The sequence below is a fragment of the Aphelocoma coerulescens genome, chromosome 2, assembly GCF_041296385.1.
Source record: "Aphelocoma coerulescens isolate FSJ_1873_10779 chromosome 2, UR_Acoe_1.0, whole genome shotgun sequence".
NCBI lineage: Eukaryota > Metazoa > Chordata > Aves > Passeriformes > Corvidae > Aphelocoma > Aphelocoma coerulescens.
In genome coordinates this window covers 57,346,138-57,367,607 of record NC_091015.1, presented here as the reverse complement: position 1 = coordinate 57,367,607, position 21,470 = coordinate 57,346,138, and the positions used below count along the sequence as shown (strand labels likewise).

The 21,470-nt window shown below is 41.4% G+C and overlaps 1 protein-coding gene and 1 long non-coding RNA gene across 3 annotated transcripts in view; one reads left to right on the top strand and one right to left on the bottom strand.

Annotated features, from left to right (window-relative positions):
• Nucleotides 1-10,271, top strand: part of STAC (SH3 and cysteine rich domain) — a 71,284-nt gene extending 61,013 nt beyond the window's left edge. For both annotated transcript variants that reach the window (XM_069007655.1, XM_069007656.1), the window contains exon 11: nucleotides 7,267-10,271. In XM_069007655.1, the coding sequence (XP_068863756.1) occupies nucleotides 7,267-7,365 (99 nt within the window). In that variant the 3' untranslated portion in view covers nucleotides 7,366-10,271. The remainder of the gene's footprint in view (nucleotides 1-7,266) is intronic.
• Nucleotides 7,396-13,171, bottom strand: LOC138106672 (uncharacterized). Its single transcript, XR_011149062.1, has 3 exons — nucleotides 13,087-13,171; nucleotides 12,255-12,338; nucleotides 7,396-7,483 (listed from the first exon to the last, which is right to left on the bottom strand). It is a non-coding gene; the product is annotated as an uncharacterized lncRNA (long non-coding RNA).
• Nucleotides 13,172-21,470: the final 8,299 nt, after the last annotated feature.

Here is a 21,470-nt window from a genome sequence, read left to right as displayed (position 1 = left end):
CTTTCCTGTGACAACTGTGTCATATCACCAGAAAGGGTTTGCCTTACAGCACCTGGACAGCCACTGACTTCTGGGCCATGGATTTTTCCATGCAGAACTTCTTTAACACTTCACTCCATTGGAGGATAAGATTAACTTACAGCTTTGCTGCTGCTGATTTGTGGCATAGCAAAACATACAAGTGCTAACAATCCTTGGGTGCACGCACACAGTTTTTAAGGAAGGCACACAAAAACAGTGACCAGAATATATTTTAGCTGGCCCTATACACACAGTACATTGGGCAGCCCTGCAGCTGCTAGAAAGAAAGTTCTTACATTCTTTTAACCCAACATCTCTTTTAATTTTTTTCTGTCTGTGCACACAGACAAAAGAAATATTACCAAAGCAGAACAAGAGCCTTTGGAGGCTTTGTGTTCTAAAATAAGCAATACACAAGGGCAAAGGTAGGAAATGGTAGTGTTGGAATATGGCATGCCAGCATGAGGGAATGGTCAAGATCTGCGTCACTTCTCATTAGTGGGCATACCAGATCATTTCTGTCAGCGTGGCTACTGCTGCAAGCAGGGAGAGCCCATTTTCTTGCCTCAATTCTCACAAAACCACAGTTTCCAAGTGGGCAGGTCTGGCAGCTTCATCTAAACACAAGGACCTTCCTCTTGTCCCTATTTCATAATAACCTCACAAAGGGATCTCATAGTCAGGGGTGCCTCATCATCTCTGGGAAGACAGGAGGTAAAGAAAGGGATGAATCTAGCCTGTCTCTCTAATATCTCCTTTTTTTTTAGAAAACTTTTTCATCTCTATCTCAAGCCCGCAGAAATGCTGAGGCGAATATGAATGCTGTCGGGTGCTCGTTTGAGGTGGGAGAGGCTACAGTGGAAGAAAGAAATAAATATTTGTTGTGAAACAGGGGGCAGAGACCAGACTGCACAAACACATGAATGCAGAGACATGAGAGGAAAGTAGCACAGCAAACAGACCCTTCCCCACTCTCACACTAATTATGCAAAAGGGGAACATTTAAGTAGCTTGAAGGCCATTTTGGGTAATTTCCAGGTGGGATGGCCACAGTGAGGCCATGGGCATTCATCTGCTTCCTGCTGTCCCTCCATATAGGGCATAATTTTTTGTATTTTTCTTATAAGAGAACAACTCTGCCTTCACTGTGGAAAAACTCTTGCTGTGAAAAACATTTTAATTATTATTGGGAATTTTTTACTTTAAAAATTTATCTTTCCAAAGTCAAATTTCCTTTCTTCTTTCTTCAGCCATTTCTCTTATTTTCCGTCCTTTAGTTCTCCATTGTTTTCCATGTGAAGCAGAAAGAGAGGTGCAATCGGGGAAGGCATGAAACAAAAAAGTCATCTGAATGGGAGTTGTGGGAAAACTTTGGCAGAATTTTTGTTTGTCTTTGTTCTATTGGGAATTTCTGTGGGATGTCATCAGCCATTTTACCTGTCTCTGGGCACAGTGTTCAGAGTGCTGTGAGTGCAATGTATCTACTATGTGCAAAGCACTGACTTCTTCCAGATTAGCAAGAAGGGGAGATTATTCATCACTACTAATTCCCGTCAAATCTCTCTTTAGCTAGAAAAACTCATTAACTGGTCTAACAAATTCCTCTGACGGTAGTATGGCAAAGTCACTTCACTGAGTCACTTTCTGTGCAATCTAACAAGAGTACAGAACCATTCTGACAACGAAGACAAGGATGATATACTAACAGAAAAACTTATCCAGTGACAATAATATGAATTTTCTTTATTTTGCTTGATACCTTCCATGGTTTATCCTTCAGGTCTCTGTCCCCATAATGCCCTATGTGAATTTTTCCGGGTAGAGAGTGAGTCTACTCTCGTAAGGCAAGAGGCAATACATTAACCAACAAAGCCACATGACTACCCGAAGAAAAGCCGTTTTAGGCAAGCAGAGATATTTTCAAAGTTTGAGGCACAGTGAGTGAGATTTTTCTGGAATCGTTTGGCAGTTTCATGCCTTGGAAATACCATTTGGAGTTTCAGCTTCATGCAAACCTTTTTGGCAAAGCCAATATTCAAGGAGAGGGCTGAAGAATAACCACACAATTTGTTCACCCATCTTGAGCAATGTGCATGAGCTAGTCTTCACAAAGGATCCCTTGCAAATTTCACTATGCAATATGAAACCCAGCCTGGAGGAGAAAAAGTGTACTGCTTCAGAGACACCAACATCTTGGAGTTTAGGGTTCACTGACAGATTTTTGTGTCTTAAAACCAATTCAGAAGATGACTGGGCACCACAGGGCTCAATCAGGGATCTGTAGGGGGTAAGCAGGCATAGTCCTTCACATAAGTAAAGCAAGATTATCAATAAGGAAACCAAACCCCGCCAGTTTCTGTAGCCTTCCACACTTTTAAGCTGTCTCAAAAACAATATGAACTGCATAATTTCCAACTCTGATTGATTTTACTTGTATATATATATATATATATATATATATAGTATATATAACATTTGTTGTATATATAACATTTTCTCCAGCCTGTAACTTCTGCCCTAGACTACCCAAATTCATTACCATACATTATACAAATACTTCTTTGCATGACAGCAGGCTCTGATTTGACCTCTGTTCACAAAAGAAAAAAAATCACAATATCTAATACATCATCAATAGTTAGAAAAGCATCTCTTAAAATGTCTTTAAGGTATTTGTTCATCACTTTTAAAGAAGTCAGAATAATCTGCTGTTTGAATGTCTGCTTTTACTTTGAAAAAAATAGCTACTCACACCCTTTCCTGGCTGCATCTGACATCTACAGTCACACTAATACAAATTACTTTAGAGATGGGCTTTTTGTAATTAAACACAATTGATTTTAAATTGCACAAGTGATCATGGGCAACAGAAATGCCCAAACTGTGGCATTTGTAACAAACTGGGAATCAGGAACCCTTTGCCTCATCCAGATATGCACTGTGAGTTTACATAAAAGTCAGTGCAACAGATCCATTTCATGATGGGTGTTTTATAAATGTCACATATCCACAAGGCTAGGCTTAATAAGGCAGGATTGGAGAACAGGTCTGCAGACTCAGAAATCCACGTCTCTCAGGTTTTCTGATTAGCCTGGATGCTTTTTTGCTACCTGGCCTTTCACCTCATCTTCTAGGAGTTACTTTATGTCCCCATATTTTTTGGGATACTGTAAAAGAAGCTGAGCTTCTAAGAGCATGACTCAGCTGCCTTTGAAAATCAGTTTCATCACAGTGACTTACGCATTCAAATTAAATCACTTAAAAGGCAAACTCAGCACTGAAAGTGATGTTGCAGTTCTTCATGTGCTCCCCAGCTCAAAGTGCTGCACTTCACAGCCAGGCTGAAAAGGAACAGGGTCTTTCTCCAGCTATGTCTGATTTCCATTGACATCAGTCTTACTGAGAAAGGATTGGTGTCCCCATTCATTCAGGGATGCTGAGTAGCACACAAAATTTGCAAGAGTCCAAAACAAGGGCACAGATCATTATGCATGCACTTCAGTCCAGGTCTTCTTTAAAACCCTAAGTGACATAGGTAAAACAAACCGGTGTTCTTGGTCCAAAAGCCAGTGAAACAACTGACATAAAACCGTTCATCACCGTTTTCACTATAAATGAATGGGTATGGAAACTGAACTGCTTATCATTTCCATCCACAAGGCTCACACAGGCAAGGACTTCAGTGCACTGGCAGCAGCAGATGTAGAAGCTCACAGTGTCCCTGTGCTGTCATTCTTGCAAACAGAAGACTTGAACTTGCAGACCTCTTGACCTGGCACTGTCTGCGGGCTCCAGGACAGCTCTTGAAACTGTACTGCCCTCATAACCAAGGCCCTGTTTCATCAGAACCAGTCTGTGGCTGACAGATAGGTTAATTATGTGGAGGAAAGAAGACAGCTGCAAAAAGTTACAGCAAGTTCAAAATTACTCCCAGAAAAAGAGAACTGGCCACTTCAGCCCAAATTCAAAGCACCGGACTTAGAAGAACAGGAAAGTATTAATGACCATACAGCTTGAAGGACAATTTCCTAATTGCTCATCTCCCCCACCTGCTTCAGGGCTGACTGACAGATAAAAAATTCTCAGGGAAGATGTTGACAAGTTCAGACAACAGCCACAATCTGAACATTTGTTTGTTCTGTTTTTAGTGTTTTGAGTATTTTTTAAAGAAAATGAGACGAAAGAATGGGGAAGTAACTTTAAAATATTAGATCCCACTTTCAGATAGTTCTGAAGATAACTTGTTGAGTGAGAAACCGCCTGAATTGTGGTTTCTTATCCTGTGGCTTACTCCACTACTAATCTCTTGAGCCAGAATGCAGGGGGAAAAACCCAACTCTCCCCCTTTGTGTTCCTACCAAATTCACTGGAGAGTGGCTGCTCTGGCTCAGTTTTCTAGTCAGGCCAGTGGCCTGCCCCACAAAACATGCCAGCCTGAGTAGCTGCCATTTTAAGCAGTTTCCAACTTTATACAGAAAACAATGACCACCTGTCAGTACGTGTGGCACCTCGTGCCTTCACAACCATCATCTTTGCCATCTCTCATCAGGGCTGATCCTCAACAACAGCTGATTCATTGGGTGGGATCCAAAACTCTGGATGCTACCATGCCCTCATCTGGGATTACTCTGGATTTACACCCATGTAAGAAATTCAAGAGCCAAATCCCCAGGCTACAACTTTTGGTTGATATCCTTGGCAGCATTCATAAAGGGATGAGAGCAAAAGTGGCCATAGATGGTGTTTTATTCAGTCTGCTCTGAAAACTGCAGAATTTGGAGCAGCTCCAGGGCTTTGCAAAGTTCCAGCAGCTGTCACAGACCCAGGAGACCTCCTGAGTCACACAGGATTATGAAAGTGTGGCATATTGTGGCCAAGCTTACTCTGCCCCTGAACCCTCCCCTTCCTTGGAAAGTAGTGGGAAAAAACTCTGCCATCTGGGATCTGGCACATGAAAGGCTTCGTGTCTTAGTATGAGAGAATTTCAGCTGGAATTTGGGAGAATTCAGACCTATGTATTGGTATGTAGAGTGAGAGTTCTTACATAAAGGCATTGTACTCCTCATGCCCAGTGAAAATCTAAATGTATTGCTGTAGCAAAGCACTCTCATTGATATGCAAGGAGCACTCAAACCATCAACAGAAAAAAAAATAATAATACCCCACACCACTGAAAAAAGAAGAAATCTGCCCTATTTTTCACTCCAAAAACAAAGAAACACAGTTTTCAGAAAACTCAGTATTTTTCTTTTGTCCACAAATCATTCTGCTGACAATATGAGACAACAGGGAAAAGCACTCCATTCTTCCAATATGTTCTGCACAGCACCAGAGAGGTTAAGCAAAAAAATGCATCAGGGTTAGTGAGCAATGTAGACCTGCTGGAGATGTGATTATTCTTGGGATCCTATCAAAAAGCTAGATATCTTGCAGACATCTTCAGTTAAGAGAAAAACACAGTGGTGTTAATAGGAATCATTCTTATTAACCAGCCAGGTCTAGATGCAGGAGAAGGTGCAAAGGCACACGGCAGTAGGAATCAACTGAGAAGTGGAGCTTTTCATCTAGTGCTCTTTCCCACTCTTGGCTAGTCTTCCATACTTGGCCATCCTTAGCCTTGTGCTCCTTTGCAGGCTTTCTTTTCTCATTGTGTCTTTCTCAGACAGAGACCAACATGGAGCAGTAGCTAGAAACACCGTTCCATGTCCATGTGCTTTGCACCTCTCTGTTTTGAATGGTGATGTGACTGCAGAGGAAGCAGATGCTGTGCTGGGGATTCATGACATAAATGAGTTGGGCTGTTTTGCAACAGAACCTAAACTAGACAGCATCAATTCTAGACCGGTCCCACACTTTCCATGTGGTTTAGTCCAAACAACAATACATTATTCTTTCTAATTGCATGTCAGCCCTGTTGGTGTGCTCAGTCATTCTGCCCCAGGGATCCAATTCAGTTAGTGTTGAGTACGCAGGTTAAGTAAGAAAATTAATGAGTCCATTTACTTTCCAAAACTTTGTTTGCAGGTAAAGAGATCCACCTCCCTATTTCCAAATACTGGAGGTGGCAAATATGAAGCAGCTTCACCTCCTTCTTATGACATTTCATTTCCCTCTGGCAACACTAGTGTTGCTAATAAATTTTATGTATGCAACAACAGGACAAGCTGGCCCAGAATTTAGATGTGGTATTTAGGTGTCACCCATAATAGTCATGCTGAAATGGATTTATCCAAGAACACTTTGGAGATATTTTTGTTCATTTCATATCCTCTGAATTATTGTAAATAAACATTGCAAATACTTATCAGACAGAGATGAGTGTTAGATCGAGGGCTGGCACTGACATCATGAGAAATCAGATTGTGGAGTGGTCTCAATAGGACTGTCAGTTTTCCAGCTATATTTTAACCTTGTTTGACTAGTAGGAAATATATAGTTCTTTGGCACAGACATTTGAAAACAATTCTTTATTTGGTGTGGTGCTGTGCCCAGTCTAAAGTGCCTGTGCCACTATGCTTTCAAATGGTTCGGCCATTACCAGATGTTTCAAGAAGGGCCTTAAAGCAGAAATGCCTGAAATCACAAAGGTCATGAGGAAATGCAAACCTTTACCACAATGTAATATTTGTGCTATTATAAAGACCACATGATTTCACAACTGCTTCCCTGTGGAGTAGGTGTTATGGAAACATGCTCACAGAGCTGGATTCAGGTCACACATTTTGGTATCCAAAACAGGCACCTGTAGGTGCAAGGGCTGAGTAAATAACATAATCCTCTGCCCATCTGAGAAGTGACGAGGCCTTTAACATGCAAAAGAGAATATGCCTGCATTCAGGTCAGCCGCTGCAAGTGACACACAATTACTTTTTGCCACCAGGTATTGAGGGAGTCAGATAGCTCATGATCTGAAATACTCATTCCTCTCATAAACAAACTAAAGCATGATCATTACAGTAGGCTGAAGTCATAATTCAAGTTTCAAAATCTTTTATCCACCACAAAGTTCTTCACAATTTTAATGTCTCTCATGTATATGTGGCACTTCAGGGAGACAGGGAAAAGGTAACTCTCTAAATATATGAGTTTGAGATTCTTATCAAAGTAGTGAGAGTCCAACAGGGATTGTTCTACTTACAGAAATAACTAGCGGGATGTCTAACCTACCTGATAAATACCCTGGAATAATTTGTCTCTTTGATCATGGCAAAGAGTTTAACATTTTCATATCTTTTTTGTATTCAGATTTGTGTGACTTCTGAAAAGGAACACGATGGCTTTATCAAAGTATACAGCGGGAAGAAGAAAGGCTTTGTTCCCATAGATGTCTTAGAAAACATCTGATTCCAACAGCCCACTCACTGCAGTAGGAGCCCTTTGTTGGCAATGCCTGTCTGCTCATCTCACACTGTGTCAACCCAGATGGGCTGTCTTGCAGATGTTCAGGGAAATAGTGACAAAACTGCAACAACAAGAAGAAAAAGACATTTAGACTGCCACAGCAACACTAAAAATAAGAAAAGTTGAATGTTTGAAAGAAAACGTAGTCAGAAAACACCAGGGAAATGAGAGGTCCTTGGATACTAACAGGAATAAGGTAAGGGGGGGGAAAAAGCGTGGGCTGATCTCTGGTGCAAGATGGCTGCTACAGCCCTGATGGAGACAGACAGCTCGTTCTGAAGGACTAAACTCGCGTCCTGTTCTTGTGTCTTAGAAAACTGTTGGACTGCTTTCTTGTTTGAAGTGTGTGTTTTGGGGGAGGGGGGAAAATACAGTTCAAACTGTCCTTGTACTACAGTCCAATGCTTGTAGTAAAGTGTGGCTGTGGTTCTACAGTTTTGTCCCCAATACCAACCAAGTTTAAGCGTTTAGTCCTGGTGTTTAGTCTCATAACAAATCAGTTTGGATACACCGTGTGAATGTCAGTTCAAGAAATGCACTGTGCCCTGGAAGCTGGCAACTTTCTCTTTCTGTGCAATCTTCCCATAGGAAAGAGTAGCGAACGTGTGTGTCCTTTGTTTTCTCTGTATATGAACAAAAGCTCTCAGCGTATGTTGGGTGTGTGTTGGCTGCTCTCATAGGTCACAAAAATAGCTGGTCCTTGGATTCACAAGCCTGGTTGGAAGCATCGCTCTCTGTTTCCTTCACCTTTATCTGGTGATACAGAAAATGGGCAAAGTGCTGGGAGACAGCCACAAGCTCGAAACATTTTATATTTTTCTGTGTTTATTGCACTTAAAACATTTTATATATTAATCCTATTTATAAAAAATAAAACAGTTATCTAACCCACTGGAAGACTGAAAATGTTAGGAAAGGACATTAGGCTGCACACAGGACTGAAGTCTGTAATTATCAAAACGCAGAACTTCTGACAGAAAGGCACTGAGTGTCTTTGTGGTGTGTTCACACACCAAAGCTCCCTTCTCTATTTGCTAAACAGAAGTTTTGCAGATTCAGCAGTAAATACACCAACATAAATTCTTCCTTGGCATAAACCACCATGGTCATCCCCTGAGTCTTTTCTATGCTAGTGAGACTGTGCAGACATCCCTGTTTTGTCCATATAAGCCCCCATCTTCAAACGTGTTTCAGGCATAGGAACCTTTTGGTACTGGGGAGCAGTCTGTAAGACCTGTGGGTCTTGACCAAATTACACAAGTCAGTCAGTGCCAGTTCTGCTGTAGAGCAGGAACCCTATGATATTTGAAGACAGGGAACCTAATTTCCAAGTATTTAATTGGATGTAATTGCACCAAATACACTTAAACAGCTTAGCATGTATTATGACGTAGAGATTAAGCCCTATCCTAAAGCTCCCTGCTGAATTCATGCCTTCTTTGACTAGCTTGAAACTGAATGCCTGTCTTTTCTGTGATTAACCACAAATTGGTGTCCTAAATCCTGATACTGCATGCCAGGCTAGTATAGGCCTTTGCAAAGATGATGCTCTTTCTAAAAAAGCAGTTACTGGTCCTTTTCCCATATATTGAGGCAGTTGGAATCTGTGTTGCATAGTCCAGGTCTCAGTAGCTGAGTTGCCCTATTTGAATAGCTGATCTTGCTCAAAGCCTTATAAAATCCAGGGGAACTCTACCCTTGACCAGAAGTTCTCAGAGCAGATTGGTCTTCAGCCTCTTAAAGATATGTTTTGCAGCTCTTATGTATGATTTAATTGCAGAAGAAGTTGCAGGGCTGTCAGCTCCTGAAACATGGCCCTTTGTAATGTAACTGGTCCATACCAATTATTGACAAATTCCTGGCTGATCAAAAGTATCTGATTTCATATTTTCTGTGGGAATATCAGCAGGCTTTTTTTCCACTTCAAACAACATTTGCTCAGCTCATTTTCCTAAGTAACCAATAAACTCAGTGGGAGAGGATTCTGATAAGACTTAAGGATCAGGAGGAAAAGCAGTAGAGACGTATTAATCCACTCTGCTTTATAGGATTATTTTTTTAATATATTCACCCGCTCAAAGGAAAAACTCAAGTGTTTATTACAATTAAAGTATTTCCTATCTTTGATCAGGCCTGTCAAGTGGACAAAAGAAAATCTATTTTAATCTATACATATGTGCTACTGTTTACATGATTGCATCATACTGTGATTCCCCCTTTTTCAGTCTTCTATGACTTTGATTTATTCCTACAATGTGCATCATACTATTCAAAGAATTATATGAATATTACCTACAAATCACAATGGCCTTTAATCAATGTCAGTTTGATTCCTTTTGATACTGAGCAATAAATAATAAAGTGACTGAGTAAAAACAAAACAGGCCTTATGTGGACTGCATTATATCTGAGGAACCATTGCTTCTGAACCAAAGCTTTCATGTTTATCTTTTCTTTGTGGTTTTGGTTGGTTGGTTATGTCTTTTTACTGGGCTTTTGCTGCTGTTCAATATGTAGATGTAATTTATGCCTAATTTAGCAAGAAGCACATATCATACGTGAGTCTTACTTTAAGCATGTGATTCATTGGCTATTTCCATGCTTAAAGCTGAAGTACTTTGCTAAATTAAGGTCATTTTACTCAAATTTATTTTGGATGCCTTACTCTGAATCCAGACAAGTATCTCATCACTTTTTCTACTACCATATGCAGTTTGCAGTAGGTACTGTGTTAGCAAGCAGTTAAAAATCAGACAGAAGATGGAATGGATTTTATCTGACATATGCTCAGAAAAATTGAATTTTAGGAGATAAATGCTGCTCAGATTTAATTTAATATTCTGCTCAATAAAGACTATGTGATAGTTGGAAGGAGAATAGAAGTGTATGTGTCTTAGCTTTCTTGCATCAGACTATGGAATCTTCAGTTACCCACTTTGAAGAACATTCACTAAACCCATCAGCAATAGCTGCTACTGAGCATTTCCATTTAAAATTTACAGCACTTGCATTTGCCACATTTAGCAAACCATTTCTAAAGTATTCCTGCAATATATGTAACATGTAACATGTAACTCAGAGGGAAGTTGTGTGGTGGGGCCACCCTGAACATTTGTTTCAGGCATATCAGAAAGTAGTTTTACCCATTCAACATCTCATCACAGCATAAAACTGGCTCTAGAACATTTTCATAAGTGCTAGGAACAGTTGACCAATGTGAACTGAGAATGAGCTGCCTGAATCATGATCTTCTCCCATCAGTAAATAACACAGTATCTCAGTTTGCTATGACCTCTTTCTACACCAGGCCATTTTGACTCAGTCACTCCATCTGCAGATGAGTGCTGCAGCACAACACTATTCAGCTATGGATTCACTGCCCCAGAGGAACTACCACACTTATGCCTACAAACACTGGATACCTTTAGAATTGCTTACAGGCCTTTTCTCTAATTATTTGTTGAGATTCAGTTGACTGGATATAGCACTCGGTGCCATCAGAGGAACCTGCACAGGGTCAGCAGAAAGTGACATGGGAGATTTGGAAGAGCTGCAACTTTCTAAAGAAGCCACTGGAGACCATGTAGGTTTTCTAAAATGGAACTAGACAGATGTCTTTGTAAAATGAACCCAACTCATTTACTTTAAATATGTGCAGACAAGTCTGATTTATTGAGCATTTAAAAGACATCTTTCTTTCCATAAAGGATGCTGAATAAATGGAGTATGCCATCTCAATCTTATCCCATTTAAATCCAAAGGAAAAAAGAATCCTTGAATGCCACAGGGACTAAAGATCATTATCTCGCAAAAGGTTAATCAATGTTACTGTTCTCCCAAAAACCTATGATGTAATTTGTCTGATCTAGTTATATATCTGTACCAGATAACATCTGACTGCCATATATCTCATATTTTTTACAGTACCTCTGAAGTTATTGGTCATGATTACTATTAGAAATAAGAAAAGAGGTGCATTTTTCTCCCTTTTTCTATCTATAGAATTTCCTTTACTGGCTGGTGGGTAAGGGTGGCTTCCTAAATAACACACATAAAATAAAAGGAGGGAAGAGTGCAAATGATATTCCCATGCATACTCCTTCTGTACTTTGCTCTACTACAAATAGGATCAGACTAACACAAGTGTTTCATTTCATATTTGAGCCATTTCATAATAAATGTGGTCCCAAATTATCATCCATATTTTGCACACTACATTTTGCAAAGCAAGGAGAATAAATATTTTCCCCAGTGGGAATATGTGTCACCACAATGTTGAGTTTTCCACGGCTAAAAAGAGCATCTGGATCTAAGAGGTACATGAGAGTTATTTTTAAAACCATCCTTTATATAGAAAATGGTTATGTGCCTAGAGAATGAACACTTGGCAGGGTTGATACAAAAGAGGCCCTGAAAAACTTTAGTAGGACTGCTGCAGGTCAGCATGTACATCCATCTCCTGAGTGGCCCAAGAAACTCCTCACAGAACTTGCCTACATTAATGTCATTTGCTCAATCAAATAAGATTAAATTAATTTCTTATTTTATTCATGCACATAAAAGCAACACATGCATGTGTAAATACATACGTGTATCTTGCATTCATTAACATCAACCCAACTGCAAGAGTACATGCCCTTAAAAAATCTGTCATGACTGAATTTTTCCTTATCTTACTGTGCTCAGCACCAAGTTACTGTGGTGGATGGTGCCCAGTAAGTACAGAGACAGGCAGCTAGATGGACAAAGTCTAGAAGTTTTATCTGTTTTAGACAACGTAAATAATGTAGAAAGCCAGAGTTGCAGCAGCTGAACTAGAAATAATGCAATACCTTGAGCAGAGTCTAGATGCTCACTGAAGTGCACGTCGTTCATCAGGCAAAGAGAGGACTGCATGCCATGTACAAAGTAGCAGCCTGAAAACATTGTCAGAACATCATGTAAATCATACTGCTTTGACCCAGGTGCCTCACAATAATGAGATATTGAAAATAAGGAATAACTTCTCCTGGGATGCCTGAAGGAGAGGAAGCCAGGAGGCCTTAAAAAGTGCTAATCAGTCACACATGCACACTGTGAGAAGCACGCCTAAATCCACCTTCGTTAGAATGAAGTAAATCAACGTCTGGATAATTACTATGCTACCAGCAGTTTGCCTGCTGATGGGGTCAGAGGCTGACAACACAAAACTGAGAGACCGAGAGAGTTGTTTCAGCTTTGCATCACAAACAGGAAAGAATGAGACATAGCCGTAGGTAAAATTCAATGTTTAACCGAAACAGTGCAGCAGTGGTACTGAAGCAAACCCTTCAATGCGTGTTGTTTGTTCCATGTAGCCCTCTCTCCCCAGCAGGGCCAGTCGGGGTGGCCACAGCAGCACATCCCACCCCTTGCTCTCTTCCAAGGCAGCACTGCAGGTGCATGGGCACAATTACAAAGCAGACCTCTGGGCTCTTTCCAGACTATCCACCCTATGCCAACTGAGCCAGCCACTCTTCGTTTCAGCCACTGTCTTTCCAGCCACTCTTCATTTCAAGCCAGTTCAGTTGCTGGCAGCAGTCTCCAAAACCTTGGAGTCTGGCCTTCCTGCATGCCCCTACAGTATTGCAAACCGCACTGCAAAAAATGGTTGTTCTTTGTGCCTCCCTGAGAGGTGTCACTCACCTCTTCTGCTGCTGGTCCTTCTCTGTCTGGGCAGGTTCCAGCACCTTTCTCACCAGCCATCCTCATTTTACACCCAACGAGTCCCACTCTGTTCCTGCCAGGAAAAACTTTTCAGGCCCTTGCAAAGCATTTGCTCTGTTAAATATTTGCTGTCAAGCTAGTTGTCCCAAGAAAGGCAAGTCTGGCATTGGCCCTGGCTCAGCAGCCTTCCCACATAGACATCTATGAACCATTTGAAAAAGCATCTTTCAAAGGGATGTGGGCCTTCTGTGAGCCCCATCCCCACCAGCACAGGGGATGGACAGGGTCCACTTCCACATGATGAAGGATGGAAGGGAGAAACCTACCTTATTTTGAGCCTTTGGAACAAGTCTGTGTCTCTAAGCCCAAGCGTTGCATGAATCATAGTAAACATGGAAGAACAACTTCTGGTTTTAGCCCATCCACGTTCTTTATGTGTACTTCATTCTTTAAAAAGTACTTTATGTCCACATCTTGGCTCAAGAAATGCAAAGTGAATGCAAACCTCTCCTGCTTTCTCCTTCACTCACTCCACATCCTAATCAGCTGTTGCCTTGTGTCTTTCTGCTCAGTCTTGCAAAGGTCTCCCCTCCTGGCTTTTCTCCTTCTGCCACAGGTGATGCTTTCTGCATATATTACCCAAGGTACAGCAACATCATCCAGCCCCACTGGTGTACCTGTATCTCAGCCAGGGCTGAATATGGCTGGCACAGCCATATGGACAAAGTAATTCATCTAAGTACTATTAGCTAAACTGATAGCTACTACTGTGGTGTGACAGTCTAGAAAAGCCCACTGGAGCAAGGAGGGGTGGGGGGAGTGTTATTGGTATTTATTTAGTTTGTAGCATTTTACCATGTAAAATATAATGCTAAATACACAAAAATAGTCCAAGACAAAATTAATAGCTTACTCGTATCCCTCATCTTATACCTGCAGCTTTTAAACTGCCTGCTGTAGTTTTCCTGTAGAGATGCATACAGTCCTGTGGCTTCTAGAGGTTACTGTAATACACATTATTAGTACAACTGGCAGGCATATGTGCTTTACTGACATCCCGAACTAACTCACAGGTGTTTTATGGAAAGAACAGAAAATTAGTTCCATTCCTGTATTTAAATCTTCATTGGATGCTAAGGCATTTCTTACAGTTTTCCTTAGGAGTGCAAAAGCTCCCACATACCCAGACTGGAATAGGGACATTTTTTTCCTGAAGACTGCAGCACCAAAAGCACTGCTATCCTCCACATCACTTGCAAGGCTCTGCTCTCTGAAGATCCCAGAGACACCACAAAGAACCTATGCTGATTCTCCACCCAAGTACAAGGACTGCAATGGGACATGCAAGCCTGCACGCAATGTTAACTGGGACAACTTCTGTATCCTGCACTCTTACCCGCAATTTGTTCAAATAAAAGCTGGCAGGCTGGGCCTACCTGTATCTACATGCAGACAACAAAGCCTTGTTTGTAGGCTAGGTCTCAGCTACCCTGCAGCAGGGCTGGAGTGCGGGGTCAATTAGCTGTGCAGAAAGCACCACTTCCCAGTCTGGGGTCAGGCAGCACCCACTCAGGTTTGCCCATATTGTATTCACAGGTCATGATGCTATAGCTTGGTTTCTCAAAAATCCCAGTGGCCTTTATGTTAGCTCATGTGACATTAGTAAAAGTTGTAAAAATAGTCTGCTTCTCTGCATAATGCACCCCCAACACACAAACCCAATTACCATCAGCTGAGGGATCAGATGCTGGAGCAGACACACAGTTCTTTATCTGACTGCACTGTACTCACCCCTCAAACTTCAGCTACATGAAGTCTGTTAACTGAGAAGGAAGCACCTTAATTTCTTCAGTTTTAAGTGCTTTTTAAGAAGTCTTCCTGCTTCAGTGCTCCAATTATACCCCTCATAGATTTAGCTCACTAGTCACATTTAATGCTAGCAATTAATGAAACAATCTGCAGCAGGCCAGAGGCATCAAAGGAGCCTCTTGCCTTCAGCGCTGTCTCTGTGAGTGAACTCTGCCTGCCAGATCAGTGCACCACTGGGTGGTAAACGTAGTAGGAACAGACATTTTTGCTCTCATGGTGGTTCCACCTCCAGACTAAACCAGATCATCCTCAGCCCCTGAAAATCCTTTTTTGAAAGCCGGCATCAGCAGGTAGTGGTCTTTGCACGTTTTCACTTAAAGATCAGGATGATACCCCCTGGCCCTTCAGAGTAATACCACCCAGCTTTCAAAGATACTGCCCTTCTGTAAGTAAGATTTCACCCTCTTTTAAGCAATGTCACCGTGGTCTTGATCTCAGACCAGTCAAGCAAGGACCTGACAATTAGACAGAGCAGCATACAATGTAATGTTGTAGTCGCTGAGTCTCCCTACAAAAAGATAAAGACTCAGCACCCGCTTAGTGGAAATCCAAACACAGATAGGATAAATGCCTTGCCTTCCCCCCACCCCCACTGTCTTGGGAGCCAAGGAAGGAAGAGCTGACAGTGCTAATGAGATATGTAGCAGGTGATGTAATTATCATCTGAGAGCCTGAGTAGGATGAGACAGATGTTACTTTTAGGGTTCATTGCTCTATTAGTGACACCTATTAACTAGCTTATGTCATCCACCCCTTAGCACACCAGATACAGACTAATATTAAAAGAACTGTTTTGAGTAAAATCAAATAAGTGTAGGTGATACCAAAGCCATGCTCGAGGCTTCCCTTACACAGTGGTAGGAACTGTAAACAGGGACATAAATGGCTCTTAAGTAAAGTAAGTATGCCATTCCTGCATTCTGAGAATCTGTCTTCAATATATTACGTCACCACAAGTCCCTTATTCCCAAAACAGAATCACCAGTTTTGCAAAGATGTCTCAGTTTTGGAGACAAAACTTCAGGAGGAAACACTCCAGAGTGTCTGCTCCGAAGGGAAAAGGGCCTCCCCTTTTCCTCCACCAGTAAGACAAACGGGTCACAGCAAGTGAAAGTAGAAAAAACAAACAGTTTGTTAACACACAAACAAAACAGGGTAGAACAGGATAAAAATAAAACAAATTCCCGGAGAGGGAACAGACACACGGGCTCGGACCAGCCGGGGCCACCCCCGCAGGCTCCCCGGACCGGCGAGGAGGGAAGGGAGGCAGTGAGGCAAGGGAGAGGGAAGGGAAAAAGAACAAGAAAAAAACCCAATAGAACCTTTTCCCAGCTATCCGGATCACAAAAAAAACCCAAAGAGCAGCACGGCGCTCCCGGCGCACTCCCTCAGCCCTTGGGCTGAGCCATTAAAGTGCCCCGCACTCGCTCCCCTGGCCCCGGGTCCAGCTTAAAGGCACAGCGTCCTTGGGCATTGAGCGGATGGTTAAGGAATAAAGTGGCTTCGTAACATCACCCCAGGACAACAGAGCTGCTGGGGAATGGTGATTCTCTGCTCATCTGCAGGCCGAGAAATAAGCTAGTTAACCATGGGTTTGAGTTTATTGTAGGAGGGAGGGCCCAGCTGACATTCAGCCGATCAGATTATGTGGTGCTGAGGAACATAGGCAGCTCTCACCATAGAGGGAACGGAACAAGGAGCCTTCAAGTATGTAAAAGCCACAGGTGATTGTCAAATCACAGTCAAGCACTTGCAAAAATACCCAACATAACAGGTCATCACTAAAATAGGCAGGATTTGTTTAGGTGCTTGATTTTGCCCTAGAGAAGACGAAGGGAAGCAAGAAGACTTGATGGATCAATTTAATTCCCTGCTTCCTGTGTGGAATATCACAACAACGGTTGTATTCTGTGTGATGTTTGGATCTGTGATCATCCATGCTACTGAAGGCTGTGGACAAGGGTGATAAAAATCCATTAAACATGGGACAAGGTAAGTGAGTTAAGACTGTAAAGTACTTTGAGTGTTGTACCTCTAGAGTCCAAAGTGCTACCACAAGACAGACACTGGGCAGCAACTAGTGCTCTATAAATCACTGTAGACTGAATTAGATTGTCTCTAAAATTACACCCACAAAAAGTGTTGCTCTTGCTCTTAGGCTTGTCTGGATTGTGGGGAGCAACATAAGAGCTTAAAAGAAGGTGGTGTTAACAGTGTCAACAGGCACAGAAATCTGTTTTGTGCTACCAGTCCAACTTGACAAGAGAAAAGAACTTTACCTTTCCAAGCTGTGTTCCCTCATTTAAATATTTTTTCAAGTAATTAACACTGGGCACCAACAGATTTGATGTTCCTTGAAGAAGAGTGAAACATTTATTACCCTTCTTGTCTTCCTTCCTGAAATGATTGAGGTGAAAGAAAGGTTAGAAAAGAGAGTCTTTTCTTGGTTGTCTTATTTCTCTTTTGTCTTTCACATTGGTTCCAGGAATGGAAAGTCATTAATCACCTCTCAAGACAGCAGATAGGAGTTGCCTTGGGGTTAGAGAGGATTGGAGAAGATCATTTAAGCATGACAATTAATTGAAATGAGTAAAATAGGGACAGACTCTTCATTCAAAAGTAAGTAGCAGGTGATAGGCGACAGATTTGGACTGGTATTAAGAAAAATTGAGTGAGGAATCTTAGCTGATGAAGATGGAAAGTAGAAAATTAGTTATAAAGTAAAAAGAAAACACAGTAAAAGAATGGAGAAAAAAGTTTATTGTGATAATCCCAGTTTATTTATTGTTTCATTCAGCTGGAAACCTCTGGCTCTGCCTTTCTTCCTAATTGTTAGCTGTGTCAGTACTACACAGGTAAAGCAGTGGGAGCCAAACAGCAGCATTTTGAGGCTCCCAAAGAAGAATGCTTCAGGCAGCAATTGCATTATGCACGTCTGCGACAAAGTTTTCTCTTCCAGTTAGACTCCAGAGACACTGCAGGTATATATCCTGGAATTCTGCAGCTGCTGACTTGCACGAGCTCTCATTTTATCTTTTGCTGATTTTATTCATCCTATGCTTTTGGCACAGCTGTCAACAATTCCACCATCCTTCTCTTCACACAAGCTTTCCTCTGTATAAAGGACGCACTGGGCAGCTCCTGCTGACCACTCACCTCTCCCAGATTTGCTGCAGACTCAAAGTGAGGTTTTTACTGGGCAGGCAAAATGACTGCAACACCTCCTGCTTTTATGTCCTTTCTGAAGGAGGTGCCAAAAAACTGAGGAAACAGACTGCTTTGAAGAGCCAACACAACACAATAAAACCTGCCCACAATCTAAAAATACCAAAAAGATTCCTATGAGGCCTTTCCTCTGAAAAATCTTACGTTAAGAACAACTGGGGATTAAAGGCTTTTTACCATGTTCACCAATTAAAAGCCTGCATTCATAAAAGTCATTGGGAGATAAGACTTGACCAGCATACAATATTTTAATTGCAATCAGTTTTCACATGGCTTACTTCTACCTCTTCATTAAGCTCAATACATTCTCTACTACATAAACTTGATGTACCATACCCCTGCAAAATGCAAAAAATTTCCCGATGGCATATTTTGAGTTGGAAGCTCAAAAAATCCCAACTTCAGCTTCTACAAAGTGCCATTTCTGTAAGAACATGGCATTAAAAAAAAATTAACATGGAAATGGATGTTGCTTCTTAGATGTTTAAAGATGCTGTAGGGCTACAGGGTTAGGTGGTGTATGTTTGCAGGGTCTGCTATTCTTCCCTGTGAAGATTATTTGAATTTTCAGCCAAGGTCTGGTGCAACACAGGGAAAACACACTATGCTGCAGTCACAATCCAAAATTTCCATTGAAGCAGCTGCCAAAAAAAACCCCCTTTGGTCTCAGAGGAAACTTGAGAAAGGGAAAGGTTTCCAGGAGGAAAAATTAAATTCACTAATATTATCGGCTGACTATGAATTGTTTCTAACTAGAAGAAAGAAGGAGACAGGACTGAAATTTTATTTCAGAGACAGCCACAATTTCAGAATTTCTCTCCTGCCTGTTACTGAATAACTCACAGTCTTTAAACTAGAGTAGAGGCAACCACGACTAAGTGTTCATCTTTTCACCTTCATCGTGTCCTGAATGTGCATCTCTTAGTGAATCCTTGCATGCAACCATCAAAAGGTTAGGGCCTATTGAAAGTTACCTCTTGGAGCAGACTTTGGTCCCAGAGTGGTGGTTTCCAGGTAAATTAGTCATTACTCTCCCTTTCACCTTCATTTAAAAAAAAAAAAAAAAAGCAACTGAAAGGGTCCCCTTTGAGTTGTGAATGGCTTAATAAAAAGGCATCTACCCACCTCTTGGAGCTGACAAGAGGTTCCTCTGCTACATGTGTGAAGAATCCAGCTATGACTTCTTAATTCCTGCTGAATAAAAGACCAATTTTGATCCATCTTTGATGACTTCTATTCAAAGTTCAGTATTTGGTGCAATAATAATTTTTTGCATAAATATCCTGTTCAGCTCCTAGGCTAGAGCATGTGGAGCCAGGTTGATCTAAAGCATCCATCTTGAGGAAATTGGAGAAGTTCATCATAAGCTCTCAGATATATTTGCAATGCAAAGATAAACACCATTTATGCATGACTTGGCTCATTCTAAGTCTTGAAAGAGTGATAACACCCAAAGCAGCTGTGACTGAGGTTTACACACACTGGGCTGTCATTTAGTGGACATTATACAAATTACAGTCCTGCTGGCTTCAGAGAAGAATTGTTCTGCAATGATCTGTGATGTCTTTTAAGGCTGCTGTAATCACATGTATCACATTTTCAGGAACTGGAAATAAATCTCAAAGAACTGCAAATACATCTAGGGAAAAAAAGTTCAGGTAGCAATTTCATTAAGATTGGGAGCTTGAAACTAGCTCTGCTGCAACATGGCAGATTCCACTTTTCAAAAATGATGTTTTCTTCGGATATGTTGGCTGGTACAATTCTCTTCACATGCACTATTACTGCTCAGTATATGGGGCATGACTCATGATACAGCACAACACAGAATGATAGCTAGAGAAAATTGAGCTTCTGAAAAGTGAAATTAAAGGGGAAAAGCCACAGGAATAAATAATGCAATAGACCGACAAGGCTGGAGCATACAAATGAGATGACTCAGGGTAAGTTTCAGCCTGTTGTCTAACCCCTGGCAGTGGGTTGTGGACATGCTTTATCTTTCTAGCATCCTCAAGGAAGAGTCAAATAATTAAAGAGCAGCATGAGGCCACCTGTTACCAAGTGCAGGTAGGCTGGTACTTGAGGATCTGAGACTTGTATTTTTTTTCCACCATCCACTTGTCTTTAGTCCTCTGATAAGCAGTCCCAGACTACCAGCCAGCTCTGCCCACCTGCATCCTGCAAGGACAAACATCCACTGCAACTCCACTATGATTCAGGCCTCAGCACTGCAACCCATTCCCATCCAGAAAACCTCCTGTTTGCTCTGGATGTAGTGGGTCCAAGCCCTGCCACACACATTCCTTGGGGAGGAAAGCCAAAGTCCAGCTTTGCCCCCACAGTAAAGACATCTGTGGTACAAGTACCACAACTTTGTTAATGTTGTTTTTTGATAGTTTTTTTTGTTTGGGTTTTTTTACTGAATATCTCGAAGTTCTTACTATGAACTTCCTATTTGTCAGGTGGGGTCTCTTATGGCATCACGTTACTTCAAGCACTGCTTACAACTAATAAATATTTGTGCAAACTTTGCCCTGTTTTAAGGAAAAGACTTTTTCTTACTTCCAGTATTTCATACTGAATGGAATAAACATGCAGAGCACAATGCAGGAGCTGAGCAGAGCATGACTTACCACCTCTGCTGCTTCCTTTGGACAACAGAAGAGATGGCACGTTTGGCAAGTGGAAGGCAAACAAACAGAAGGAACAGTCCTCTCAAATCTCTTGCTGCTGTACTGGCTCTGTAGATAAACACACAAAACTAAGTTAATTATCAGGCCTCTTTTTTTTCCCAAATGACTATCACTCAGTAGTAAGATGCAGAGGCTGATGTTATAAAAGGGTGGACAGTTTTAAATTAAATTAAAATAAAACAATAACTTCATAATGGCTTTTCCAGAACATAAGTGTCCTTCTAGAAAAAAATAATCAGATGTTATTGTAAGAGCTGATAAGATTTCACACCCAAATTGCCACAACATTGAAGCCTAAACCCAGGCAACTCATACGTTGTTTGTTATCTTTAGCCATATATGCCTTTCACTGGGCAGGCCACGTGCCCTTTCATTCTGCCTTGTTTTTCATACTCAGAAATGAGCTGCAAAAACTCTTCTCAGAAATGCTAGGATATATGTGCCCAGGAAAGTCATCTCGTGTTGGCCCACCCACTCACCCTCCCACTTGACAGACATCTTTTGTTAAATCAATACCACAGAAAAGCCCACAGAACAGGTTATATTCTTCTCTGAGCAAGTGCATATAGCACTTCA